The sequence below is a fragment of the Cuculus canorus genome, chromosome 2 (genome assembly GCF_017976375.1).
Source record: "Cuculus canorus isolate bCucCan1 chromosome 2, bCucCan1.pri, whole genome shotgun sequence".
In the NCBI taxonomy this organism is placed as follows: domain Eukaryota; kingdom Metazoa; phylum Chordata; class Aves; order Cuculiformes; family Cuculidae; genus Cuculus; species Cuculus canorus.
This window is the reverse complement of record NC_071402.1, coordinates 23,642,981-23,656,534: the sequence shown is the minus strand read 5'-3', so window position 1 is coordinate 23,656,534 and position 13,554 is coordinate 23,642,981. Positions and strand designations below refer to the sequence as shown.

The 13,554-nt window shown below is 36.9% G+C and overlaps 1 protein-coding gene across 4 annotated transcripts in view; it reads left to right on the top strand.

The window, feature by feature from the left end:
• Positions 1-13,554, top strand: part of VPS13B (vacuolar protein sorting 13 homolog B) — a 453,221-nt gene that overhangs the window by 389,004 nt on the left and 50,663 nt on the right. For all 4 annotated transcript variants that reach the window (XM_054059974.1, XM_054059977.1, XM_054059975.1 and 1 more), the window contains exons 41-42: positions 6,342-6,523; positions 8,298-8,647. In XM_054059974.1, coding sequence (XP_053915949.1) covers positions 6,342-6,523; positions 8,298-8,647 — 532 coding nt within the window. The remainder of the gene's footprint in view (positions 1-6,341; positions 6,524-8,297; positions 8,648-13,554) is intronic.

Here is a 13,554-nt window from a genome sequence, read left to right as displayed (position 1 = left end):
TTTGGCGCTGTTATTATGCTTGTTGTTTTCTGCTGAAATAGGTTTAATCAATATATGCAATGTTTTGTTCAGGGAGCTCTGATAAGCTAATGAGTAGTAATTATTTAGTCTAGGGTTAAATAATTAAGAAAAAATATAAAACCAGTTTAGACTGTGATTAACATCAGAAACATTTTACAGCACAACATGAATCCACTTGCCTAGAGGGTCTAAACTCATGAGTTTCCAGCTGGGAGGCTGCAGGCCTGCTCCCTAATAGTGACCATGCTCAGTGGTATCAGGGTGCCAAGTTGTAATGGAGTAGAAATATCCTAATGGCTTTTGAGGTACCATAAGAGTCCAAGAAAGACAATTGTTCTGTCCACAGCAGTGATATTAGAAGCACTGTATCCTTCAGATTGTGTGTGTACACATACAGCTAAAGCAGCAACTACAACTGAAAAAACAGGAATTAAACTGAAGCATTAGCAGGTCACTGAAAAGGCGTAGCAGGAAAGGAAAGAAGGCAGAAAAAAGCACGTGCCACACTACTGAAAAGTTTGGAGATCAATAAACAAGGAGAAAGAGGGAAGTCAAGGGAAGGTGTTATGAACTGCTAGCTCCTTAGAATGTGCATGGAGGCTGCGGAGTCACTAGTCCTGATACTCTCATCCTGAGGAATTTATTATCATTTTAAGAGGCCTAGTTTACATCTGCATGAACCAACAGTAGGCTGGAAAGTTAAAGATTCATGTACATCAGGCTGAACTCCAACCAGAAGCCAGAAACCTAAGGGATACATTAGGAAAACCTGATTTCAATCAGAGAAGAGAAAAGATTATGTTCCCTGCCTCAGCCACAGTTTCAGATAGAAATTCACTAGCTTCAAAGAAGGCTGTATTGATGGCTCTCTTAAGGGTGACTGCAGGAAGGACTAGTGTGGAAGAAGTAGTCCTGACCAGCCTGGAACGATCCTTCTCAGAGAAACTTAAAGGTAGAGAAAGAGAGGTTGTTCCTCAGTGATGAGGTTTGACCTATGGTGTTTGAGGCACACTGTCTCTTTCTTGGAGACAGAGCAAATCATGTCAGTCTCATGTCACTGACTGGGAGGTTTTGAGACAGTTCACAAGCACCAAAATATGTGTAGTTACAGCTACATAATAGTTTTAAAGTAACAGTTAAGCCCTAAATGATTATGTTCTGTTAAAGGGAAACCTTGCTTAGGAGGTGATGACAGATACTGTGGACCTGCAGAGGTCAACCTTTCTAGACGCCTGGTAGCATAAGAAGCCCATGGTGGCAGTTACTTTGCTGAAACTGTGTGTCTGTCTTCATCAAATGGACATACCACTACCAGTATGGGTATTTTCCTGGGACTGAGCATGCTAAAATGTATTCTGGATTCTACTTGGAAAAAAAATTCCCGAACATTTTTGGTTTTGAGAGAGACTGACCTATGTCATACTAAATTTCAATGTTAGTCTCATTCCTAAAGCAAGTGTTTAACATGAGATCTTAGACTTGTGAGAAGAACCACAAAGAGCAGTGCTTAAAACCAGTGCCGAGTGTTGGACCAGGGAACTTCAACACAGAGGGTATCTGCAAATGAGAGCAAGATGTAAAGACTGTATAAAAGTTGAATCTCATTTTTTTCTGGAGACTCATAATAATTCAACATTGCAGCATTGACATGCTGTAACTGTATGATTGATTAGCAAGTTTAATTCACTATTAATTGTAAAGTATAAGAATGCTTAGTTTAAACTTAATTTCTTGTGTTTTAGGTCAGTCTCTAACAGCTGCCATATGCACGCAGCTGCTGCTCAATGATATTATTTTGTCTTCATATTCTGCAGGGTTTTTTTTTTGTGGTAACCTCTATGATATGCTAATTATTATTACCAGATAGCTGATCCCTTCTGCTTAGGTACTTTATTACTGACTCTTAACATCAGTTATAAAGTATGAAATTTATGTGGCTCGTGTGACGGGAAAACAACAAGATTTGCGAGAAGATGTGGATCCAGCTGATATGTTGAGCAGTAGCTGGCAGGCTGAAGTATATCAACGAATAATGAATATGAGAATATGCAGAGATGTCATGATCCAAATCCTGTGGTATGCAAGCTCTTTCTGAGATTGATCAGGAAGTATAAAAATCAAGGAGCTATCTGGTTAAGGACATAGTATATGTGTGTATATATATATATATGATGTTTATTTTTAAGAGTTTTGTAGACCATTCATTATTCAATGAATGAATAAGGTTTGAATGAACATTTTTGATTGTTTAGTCAATGAATGACCAAATCTGAAGTCAAAATTAAGTAATTTATATTCCCTTCGGGGTTTACTGTGTAGTATCTATGGAAGGAATCATATATGGCATAAATAACTGTTTTATGGAAGACCTTTAAATAGGGGATTAAAAGGAAGTTATCATAGAATAGATTCTTTTTAAAGGTTGCATTTGCACGTTGCTGGACTATCAGATTATAATGAAAGTTACTTTTATTTAAAGCTGTGTTTGGTTGGTGAGACATTAAGGTCCCTCCCTGCTGAGGGTGGGAGGGTTTCTTACTCTTTGTTTAAACAGGTTATGTTACAAGATGTTTGTGCATCTCCTGTGTAATGTAAACAGTATTTTAATAATTACTGGCATTCTAACGTGAAATAGTAATTGAAAATGCCCTAAGATACAAATCATGGAACAAGTTCAACAGCCTTTAAATAAGCCTTGAGTTGCTACCTTTTAAAAATTAATGTGAGGAATCATGATCATGTTTCTTACTAATTGTTTTAGATTTATTCAGAATAGATGATGTACTGGATTTTGACCTCTTAACAATTAGGGTTCAGACCAGCGTTTAAGTCATAAGTTAAATCAGTTAAGTGGTCTCTTTCCTCTTCCCGGTGGATATTTTCCCATGTTGAGGTCTCATCACAAATGGCAGTTTTGGTTTAAATATTCTACTCTTAAAATAATAAGATTAATGCAGGTCACTGTTAAGTCATTGTTCCCAGTTGCCACGTATTTAACTTGAACTGCTTTGCATGATGTTAAAATGTCATACTTTCTAATATATGATGACTTCAAATGTAGGTATTTTAATTTTAAAAAACTCTGATATTTCACAGGATTAAAATAAAATCTGGTGTTAAATTCAGGTCAGTTTTATTTAGAATTTCCTCTGGCTTTGCTACACCCATCCCTCACTGCTTTGTGCCAAGTGCAAAGCAGTAGAAGCTAGTTGTTCCTTTTCTACACAGCTGAAAAGTTGTGGACAGTCCACACTGTGTTTTTTGTAGCAACCAAGAGAATGTGGGATTTTCTGATATTGTACTTATTTGATGCACAGATTTTGATTTCACAGTCAGATCTACCTTTGTGATGTTAATGGTTCTACTGTTGTTCACCAAGACAGCAGAAAATTTCCTGGGGTTTCAGCTAATACTGTTTTATTTTCTATTTGTGCACAACACATCATGAAGGACTATGTCTTTGATTTCTGTCCTCTGTGCAAGGTAAAAGAAGAAAGTACCGTTAAGTGTGCGACAGAAGTCTATCTAGCCAAAAAGTTTAAATGAGATTTAATTAAAATCATGGTAGTGATTGTAAGGACTACAGTCCCCCTTTACAAAATGTTCATTCAATATTATGATCCCTTATTGTGTTCTTTTTTTAAGGCAGTATGGTAGTAATTTGGATGCTGCTTTTAGTATGTTTTGTACTTTAACTGATTTACACTGTTACTGTATTGTTATTTTCATAACATGGGGGCTGTAATTCTGGGTATGATTTCTGGCTGAGTAAAATTTGGATGGACCTCTTCACAGATAAAACAATAACATTTGAACAAAGCCTTGTTAGACAGGAAAACAGTGATGAAAGAATCGTCATTGTATTTCTTTTTAGATTATATTCTCTCTGTAGAGTGACTTTCCTTTCTAAAACATGGTTTAGCCCACATTGTCATGCTTGTCTCACTCCTCCACTACCTAAGAGGGGAGGGGGTGCAAGGCCAGTTCTGTCCCAGGGAGTAACATTGTCCCACCCTCATTTACTGTTTCCCTCTGGTTATTTTTTTAACTATGTGGTTGGACTCTGAAGTTTGTTAGGGAATCATATCAGTGGTGGGGTTTTCTCCAGGAGGAAGCAAAACGCAATTTTGCATCTTTTTGTTCCTACATTTTAAGCTCCAGAATACTACCTCTGCTTGCTGTGCTGCTTGTGGGGCAGAAAAGTCAGGGCAAAGTATGGCAAAATGCTTTAAATTGTTTCCCTGCTATGAAGCTTCTGCCACATTTCCTCCTGCGTCAAGCATGTCATGTTGTCCTGTGATTGTTGTGTTTATGAGTGAGAAATGACAAAGGTCCTGTTATAGTAAAATGCTCAATAAATAAAAAGCATTTATATAAAATTTGACTAAACAGGAATTTGAAGGGGTTTGGGTTTTATTTTTATGAAAATATCCATCTCAAAAGAAAACATATCTAAGAAAATAAAAATGCCAAGTCACTCATAGGTGACCCAAGGAAGAGGTTTCTGATGAAAATAAACTTATAATTTCAGACTAAACCTCAAATTTCAGAAATAAATAATCTTACCTTTTAGTGCAGTTAGTGTTATAGCTGTTTGTGTGAACTAAGTCCTAATTCAGAAAATCAAGGTGTAATTATTTTTTTTTAGAGTTCCTCATAAGTTGGTTGCCATTTCTGTGCACCCCCTACCCTTTTTGTGTTTTCATTCCATATGTCCCGAACTTCTGTTTCCAACCAAAGTGCAATGACCAAAAATTCTTAAAATATGGAGAGATAGTCTTAAAATTCTGAGAGCACTAACCAGTTTCTCAGATTCAGAAGTATTTAGTAGTTTAAATCAGCATATGAATTTTGGTTGTACTTGGATTTGCTTCCATGCTTTTTTCCAACAACCTAGGGAATATCCATGGCAGAGCAAAGAAATGCATCCCATTTCTCTGACTCTACTCTTATAGATGTTTTGTCATGTGAACACATAGAAGAATTTTATTTCCAGGCATGCCAGTTCTCAAAAGGCCTACAACACCATTTTTAAATGTAAGCAGACAATTTGAAGAGGTAAAGCAGCTCAGGAAAGCAGGATTAAGTGATCTCTCTTACATCCTTCACGAACCTAATCCATTCTTGATATCCTATCTTGTTCTTTGATAATTAGCTCATTTTAATTGTGTTTTACTGCTACACAAGTATTTTGGTGTATGTCCACAAGTCTGAAGTTGGATTTAAGCACCATAAATAAATACCATACTAGCTAGTTATTGTAACAGCAAATAATACTGCTAGATTTACCCATCCATGGAATTCTATGCATTTTGAGTACCTGCTATATTCGTGCATAATTTTGCAATTAAACACATGTTGCTTTGAAAGCCAGTGTTCAAACTTAAAGTCGAGTTTGAATATAACGTGTTTTATCTTTAAACTGTCAATGGGAATTTATTCATTTAAGGATAGTAAGTTGAACTTAGTTAACACTACGTTAAATTTTATTTTAAAAATAAAAGCAGTATTGGATGGAGGACATGGATTTAGCTTTCTTGAATCAAGTCTGCTTTTAAACTAAAACTCTTTGGTGCCAAACTGCAAAGGGAGTGAGAATAAAGAACACTGAGGATATATTTGGCTTGTATTAGAAAGTTTATTTGTACTTCAGTGGTGTCTTAGCAACCTATAGAATTGTGATGTAGTGTTAGTTTCTCTCAAGAGACTGAAAGATAATGCTTGGAAATTCATGGCATCAGGAGCACGGCTATGAAAAAAAAAATCAGTGGAGCGGCATTTTAAATGTGTAGTTAATATGTTGTAATGAGTGCTAATGAAAGGCTCCAGTCTGAGTTTATAGCACTCAGATTCTTTTTAAATGATGATTGTAGAATTAGAAGGGGGGAAAAAAAAAGCTTACAAGTACAGAGTTTGTGGGTAGAAGTAGTTTGATGGTTGTAAGTTGGTTTCCTCAAAATAAAACAAACAAAAAAATCATTCTCTTCACCAGATTAATGTGAAGCTTTAATAATGGTAATGTACTCTGGTTAGCTATCTCAACAATTAAAGATGCCTGGTATATTTTCTTTTTATTTCCTGTAAATATACTTACTGTCTGTGATTCACGTGTTTCAGTTTGTAAATTGAAAGTGCTGTGTGATAACAGCATTGTTGGATTGCAGTCTTGTCTGCTATGTTCTGCTTGGGAAAAAGCACTTACACTGACACTAGCAGTTTGAAGAAAATGATGATATTGGCTCTTTCAGAAAACCAGCATTGCACATGGTCAACTATTACTCGAAGTGCCTAACTACTGCTTTGCTATCTACCTTCCACAGCTCAGAAAGTGAATCTGGCTCGCAAAGTGCGTGTGATCAGCTAGTAACCCCTACAGCATTGGCAGCCTGTACCAGAGTGGACTCCTGTTTTACTCCTTGGTTTGTGCCATCACTGAGTGTGTTGATACAATTTACTTATTTGGAAGTCCACCTCTGCCATCATCTTGATCAATTAGGCACAGGTATGTAGTCTTTTATGTAGACTAAGTGTAGTTCAAGCATGATGCTTACTCACTGTTTTGCTGTCTGTAGTCCCCATTTCATTCAAACAGGAATTCTTGAAATAAATGATCACCAACAGCCACCGGTGGTACAGACTTCAGGGTAAAACTGATGACTTCTGTGCATTGAGAAAGCGCGTACGGTAGGCGGTGGGGCTGGCTGATCAGTCCCCTTCCTCCTTCCGGAATGGGTAACTGTAGAAGCTATCTGGTTTTCGTAGTCTGATTAGTGACAGCAGGTGCCACTTCAGTTCTGAGCCATCTTAGTGAATGAATTTGAGCTTTTGAATTTTCCACCGAATTAACAGTACTATTAAAATATTTCAAGATTTTGCAACTCCCTTAGTAAGAATTCCTTGGAAGAGCTCTGAGAACTGCAGATTTAACTGTTATTTCAATTATGATCACTTTTGGAGATACATCTGGTTTTGTTCAGTGCTCTCTGTTGTTGCATTAATGGCAAGTACATTCCAAGAGATCTTGAGATTATTGTCTGATTTTCAAATGCCAGGAATGCTTTCCACGAAAGATGAGCAAATATCTTCGATAATTTTGACAGGGCCAGCTTTCTGCATCAGTAGTTTTTGTGTTGCTGCAAGCATTATAATATATACATTATCAAATCGTACCAACACTGACACACAGTGACTAGCAAGTAATTCCTTGTCTATTGGCTACCTCTATCAGTACATAATCTTCCTCGCTATTACGCTCAATTCCAGATGCTCGATCTTTGAAATTACACACACTGGAAAAAGCAAAAATCAGATTAAAATCAAACCCAGCTGTTTCATTTTTCAACAGTGACAAAGTTTACGCTGATGCTGCTTTTGTTATAGCACCTAAAGGCCTTAAGTTTTGGGGCTTCATTGTGCTTTGTTAAACACTAAGAGAGCACAAAACTTATTGTATCTATTATGCTTTTGTAGAATAATAGGGCTTGATCCTGGAAAATGATGAATGTTTTTGTTCCAAATCTGTAGACCACTTGAGCACATGCTAATTTTAAGCATGTGAGTAGTTCCAGCAACATAAATAACAACTTCAATGGAAATACTCGCATACTTAATGTGAGTACGCACGTGATGTATGTGCCTTGCAGTGTCTACAGCCGCAGTGCTTGGCTCTTTGCAGGACTAAGACTTAAGTGAACACGATAAAATCTTTTTTTATTATATATTTCTCATGCTTTAGTCTTGGGATACTGATTTGTTTAGTTTCTGGTATTATGAGCTAGGATGTTGGGTTTGTGGTCTTGAATACTCTGTAATCACAGCAAAGGCAACTTTCATTGTGGAGCCTTTTGGTATGCACAGTCATGTCAGTAAATGTTATATTGCTAATTGTTATTGTATTCATAATGTGCTATGTGTGGAATATCATATAAATCTACTTGAGCAAAAATTCTCATAGAAATATGGTCTCTGCTACAAATAAGTGTCAATCCAAAGTATTGTGCAGCATGTAGATAAAGCAGTTTGGTTGACTGGTGTATTTACCATGAAAGATTTTGATTTGCAGATATTTTATGTTTGCAGCTGCTATTAATTGCAGTTCTATTTTACATCTAATAAACAGTGTGAACAGGATTAATTTCAGATTTCAGAAATGTTGAGTTTCTGATGAATTTTATTTGTTTTCATCATATGTACAGATAGTAAAAACAGAACTTGCAAAAACATTCAGAATGTGACAGTTGTGATGTCCTAGTCTTGTTTGTTCTCTTACTTTTCAGCACCACCAAAGTTTCTTCAGCCATTTTTATCTGATAAAAACATGCCATCTGAACTCGAATACATGATAATTTCCTTTGACGAGCCTCATTTATATCTTCGTCGGTGGAGCGATGAGTCGATGTTCCAGGAGATCCAGTTTTCAACTCAAGCTGACTGTAAACTTTTGGAGTGTCGAAATGTGACTATGCAGAGTGTTGTAAAACCGTTCAAAATCTGGGGGCAGATTGCTATTTCCAGCAGTGCAGTAGGAAGCCTCTTGGACTACACGATAATGGTGGACCCCATTTTCATCAACTTTGGTCAATATGCACTTCACTCTCTGAATACAGCAATTCAGGCTTGGCAGCAGGTATGCAAATACAGTAGTGAGAAAAAATGTAGTTATTGTGATTAATTTAATAGGAAATTAAAGTACCAATTGCATTCATTAAAAATAGTCCAAGATGTAAAAGCTTTAGTTTATGCTAGAAGTGGTTTTTACTAACAAACATTCATTCTCTAATAACAATGACAATTAGGAGAAAAAGAATGCTATGTGTAAAGGTCAATGTAGCCAGAACTGGTTGAGTTTCAGTGAAACTGCATGGATTTATATCAGAATAATCAGAATCTTGGTCTTAAAATGCATACTATTCTTTTCATTTACGAAAACGTGAGTGATGCATGACGTGTAAGCACAGTTCAGTCTGAGTGGTATGGTATATTATTTCCAGCTACTACTTCTATCCTTATTGAAGTTCAACACTAGTTTCACGTTACATTCTGTGCAGGCAACATTAACGGCTGAAGCTAGTCCCAGTATAAGGAACCTTGCTTCTGCAATGACCCCTCAAAGGCCTGTAATTCCCTTACTCCACTATAGCCTTGAAATCAAATCATTCTCTTCATCTGCCTGAAGACCTATGTGGAGCCTGGGAATTAATTACCTATCATGGCACTACAATAACAAAGCCCCCCAAAAAGGATAAAACATCTGTTTTATATAAAAAAAATCTTTTTTAAGGGCATTCCATGGTTTTCTTGTTGCAAAAGGACATTCATAAAACAAGATCTAGTGTGATTTAAATCTTTACAGCTGGCTCAAATATCAATGTGAACAAAAATCTTTGTAGCTCCAATTTCTGGTTTTTGTCATATTTTGAACAATGCTTTTAATAAAAAACAAACATAGTAAGTATAAGAGAGTCCTTGGTAGGCTGTTTAAACCCAAAATATTTCTGACTTAGTACTAGTCCCTCATCTAAGACATGTGTGGCAACTACTGCAAAATGGCCTTCAGAAAGGTCAGTTTCCTCTTAGGGTGGAAGAAAAAAAAGATCTTTCAGACATAGCTATACATATAAATAAAATATAGTGCATAAATATTTAAATGTTTTAAACCACATCACAGTGACTGACTGACTGACCACTCTGTGCCTTGAAGGAATATTCTCAGTTGAAAAAAATGGAATTGTATATTTGAGTAAGTAGAGCCATATGTCGCATAGTATATTGCTGACAGGTACATTCTATGAATAGTTGGTACTGATTTATACACGGACTTGGCAATGTTAACATAAGCCACAGGAGGATATACTTCTGTAATTGTTGCTGTAATTTTCTCGTTTCCTCTCATGTCAAGGGTACTTGCCACCATGTTCTGATGTGGTGGGTATCTAGCCCTGAGTATTCGAGATTAAAAACTTGCACCGCTTTGAAATTAGGGAACAGTTAATACACAAGTGGGTTCAAAATGGCTTATTAAATTAATTGTTACCAAGATGTTTTGTGTGTGGTTTTACCTCCAGATTGGGAAGGTGGCACGCAGTGCATGGGGGAGGAATGAATTTCTCAGTGATAAGCTTTGTTTGGTGTTTCCTGTTCACACAAAATACAATATATATGCTGCCAACTAGAAGCATGAATCTAATAAGCAGGAAAGGTTGTTTGAATTCTCCACATATTTTTTACTGGATTAATATCTGAAACAAGTGATGTTTTAGGCAATGGACAGACAGATGAAGCATGAAACAATTTGGCCCTGCACCTTTAGGTCAAGAGTTCAGGATTAACAGAAACCTCTGTCAGTGTCTTTGTTTCCTAGATATGGACTGATTTTTTTGTTGTTGTTGTATAAGTAGCGATGAACATTTTGAAAGTAGTTTAAGCCTAAAAAACACCAGGCATACAACTTGCTGTATACTTGTAAGTCACATGCTGAAAATCTGGGAGGATTAACACTTTTTAAAAGCAGTTTCCCCTTTTGATGTATTTTACTGTATAATCTAAAATCCCTGTTTAAATACAAGCATTAACAGGCTAATGCACAACTAAATGCAAAGCTGAAGTAATGGTTTTAATAATCAAATAACTGGGCAGAAAACTTCAAGATTGTTATTAATTTAGTTTTATTATTTAATAATAACGCACAGAGTATCAAGTGAGATATAGAATATGCATGTCTCCCGTGAATGTACAGGGGGGAATGTTTGGGGGTTTTCACCTTCATTTTGGCATTTAAGCCTCTACGAATTGTTTTAGATCATTAGTACTATGCAATATATATATACTCAGAGACATAGGGTCAGCTGAGAAAACAGATCCCTTGGTATGGTACTAACTGAGTATTCCTAGGGAAAAAAAAAGCTATTCCTTTGTGGTCTTGAACTGCAAATGTTTTCCAAAACCCCTCCGAAGTTATAAAAGCTCCTGTTTTAAACCATTAGAACTTCTTTTCCTCGAGGTCTGTGTGGTGCTTAACCTTTCTGTTGGCAGTTGCATAAGTTTTCTTAATGATCTGGAATCAGTCAGAATGACATCTCTGATCACAGTAGTTTCCCCATCCTTCTACCATAAGGACAAAGAACAAAGGAAAAGGTTACAGAAAATTTGCATGTAGATGCAATTTAACTTTTCGGCTGACAATGTCAGGATAAGAGTGACGCTTAGACAATCAGAAGGAAAGTGTTCTTTACTCTTAGAGGAACTTAGAGGGAGATAAGAAAATTGCTAAAGACTTCCTGTCCATAAAACATTATTAAGTACTAGACAGAGAGAGAGTGTGTGTGCGCACATGTGTGTATGTGCGTGTGAGAGAGAAAGCTTGCGCAGTTCTTTGGTAGCTTGTGAAGCACAAAGAAAATAACTTTGTACATATAAAGAGGCCTAGGCTTTTATGTGTCTTTTTTTTCCCCAAATCCAGAAATGCTTTGAAATACGTGTGAGCTGAGACATGAGCAGAAAGTCCTGAGACACTAAGCCTAGTGACTAGTATTATGTGAGATGTTTTTCACCTCTCTGAATAGAATTCACAAAATATTTGAAAGCCCAATAAAGAAGAAACACTTTCCAGGCCTCTCTGAGAGAAAAGAACAGCTGAAAAATGATCTAAAGAGGGGCAGGAAATTGTCCCCCAGGAACTGACCCTAATCTGTATCTGATTCACGCTGTTGATCTTTTGCTCATTCTTTTGATTTGCTGATTTCATTCAGAGGGGGCATTTTTTTCCTAATCCACACTTAGATGTTTTCAGCTCCTGCAGTCATCATTCAGCTCTTCAGCATCACTGCCACACAAATAGCCCACTTCTGTTTGTTTTTATTATGTCTGGTTTCTCTACCACTCTTTTTTCAATCAAGATTTTCTCACTCTATCCTTTTGTTGATTGTTTCTGGGGGTTTTTGGTCCCTTTCTGCATACCCTAGAAGCTTCTGCTTTCAGAATTTTGCAGTAAATTTGGAATTCAGTTCCCTGAAATGGGTGCTGCAGCTCCCCAGGGACTGAGAAGCATGAGCAGTACCCTGTCTAGAAGAAATCTACATTTACCACAAGGAGAATAAGAGTTGCATAGAATCTTCCCTGTACAGTGCATAGTTGCCACATGGAGCTAAAGCATCCCCAAGCTTACTTGATGATCCTTTAGTCAGTTGTTATTATCAAGACTTGAATAATCAGTAGCTCTCTCTTAAGCCTGGCAGCATCGAGCAGCTCCTGATCATGCAAATTTTGGTGCTTCTGTAGTTAAAACTTTGGAACTGTTTTAAAACACAACTTAAATACTTCTTCTGCTTAATTCTGAGAAGCATTGTTGTTAAAAGCAGTGTATTCTAATAGCAAGTCTAGCATTTAAGACTAATGACTGATGGCAGTCATTCATCAGCACCAAAATGTGCACAAGTCTATTAACAATCCCTGATGGGATAATATTTCCCCAGTAGAATTTAGGAGTTCTACACATGCCAAAAACTCAAGACAGATGATTGAAGCTTGCTAGATTCCCTTTTTCCTTCAGAAAATGCAAGAAGCTACAGTCTGTGTCGACTTAGTTTGACAGTAATAGGTAAAAAGAACAAAGTTCATCATCTTCTGGTGATATTCTTCCAGTCTGTGCATAATCAGCAAGAAAATGTATTGGAGAAAAGAATTTTCTTAAAGTCCCCTGGGGTTATATCTAGGTTTGACTGTAACAACATGCTGAGCTCTATGGATAGTAAATCCTTCCTTTTAAAAAGAACATTTTGTAAAGCTGCAACAGGACTATATGTATATATTTGTGGTAGATGTGTGGATATGGCAGCTTGACAGTAAAAAGTCATACATCCACCACTAGAAAATGCCAAACTAAGCTCTGCACTCTGAAGAGGCACTGCAAGCATCAGCCTTCAGCATATCCAGATCTGCTACTGAATGAAATACATACATATTGTTCTGTAATGAGTTATACTGCTTTGAAAATGTGAGGTTTTGGTTATGCTCACCCGACTCCTGTTCCACAGAAGTTACCTGATCTTTTGCAGAAAAATTAATGAGATTTGGAGAGAAGTCTTAATCTAAATATTCTCATGCTTAAATGCTCATAGAGCGAATAATTTTTTGCACAAACACTCCCAGGCAACCATTCTGGCATTCAGTCACAAAAGGAATTGCAACCTGCACCTTAGGTTCTTCTGAAGTTAATAACAGTAGTGAACATGCATTCAAGGATGCTAAATTGGACATGCTTTGCACACTTCACTTTTCAGAAAATCTGTTCCACATGTATCACTCAGCAATGTGCTGCAAACTGTTTTTCATGGATAACTAAGGATCCATAGGGATCTATGAGGAAATACTTTTCTCTGTCTTGTTTGATCTCTGAATTTCTGCAGGCTTCCAGGCACATTGTTATCAAAGAACTTGAGACCTATATGATCATAGACAGAGGAGGTGCTAGCTTCATTATGTGTTTTTAAAAGGTCCACCGAGAGAGCGAGGAGGGGAAACAGAACCAGCTCTCAA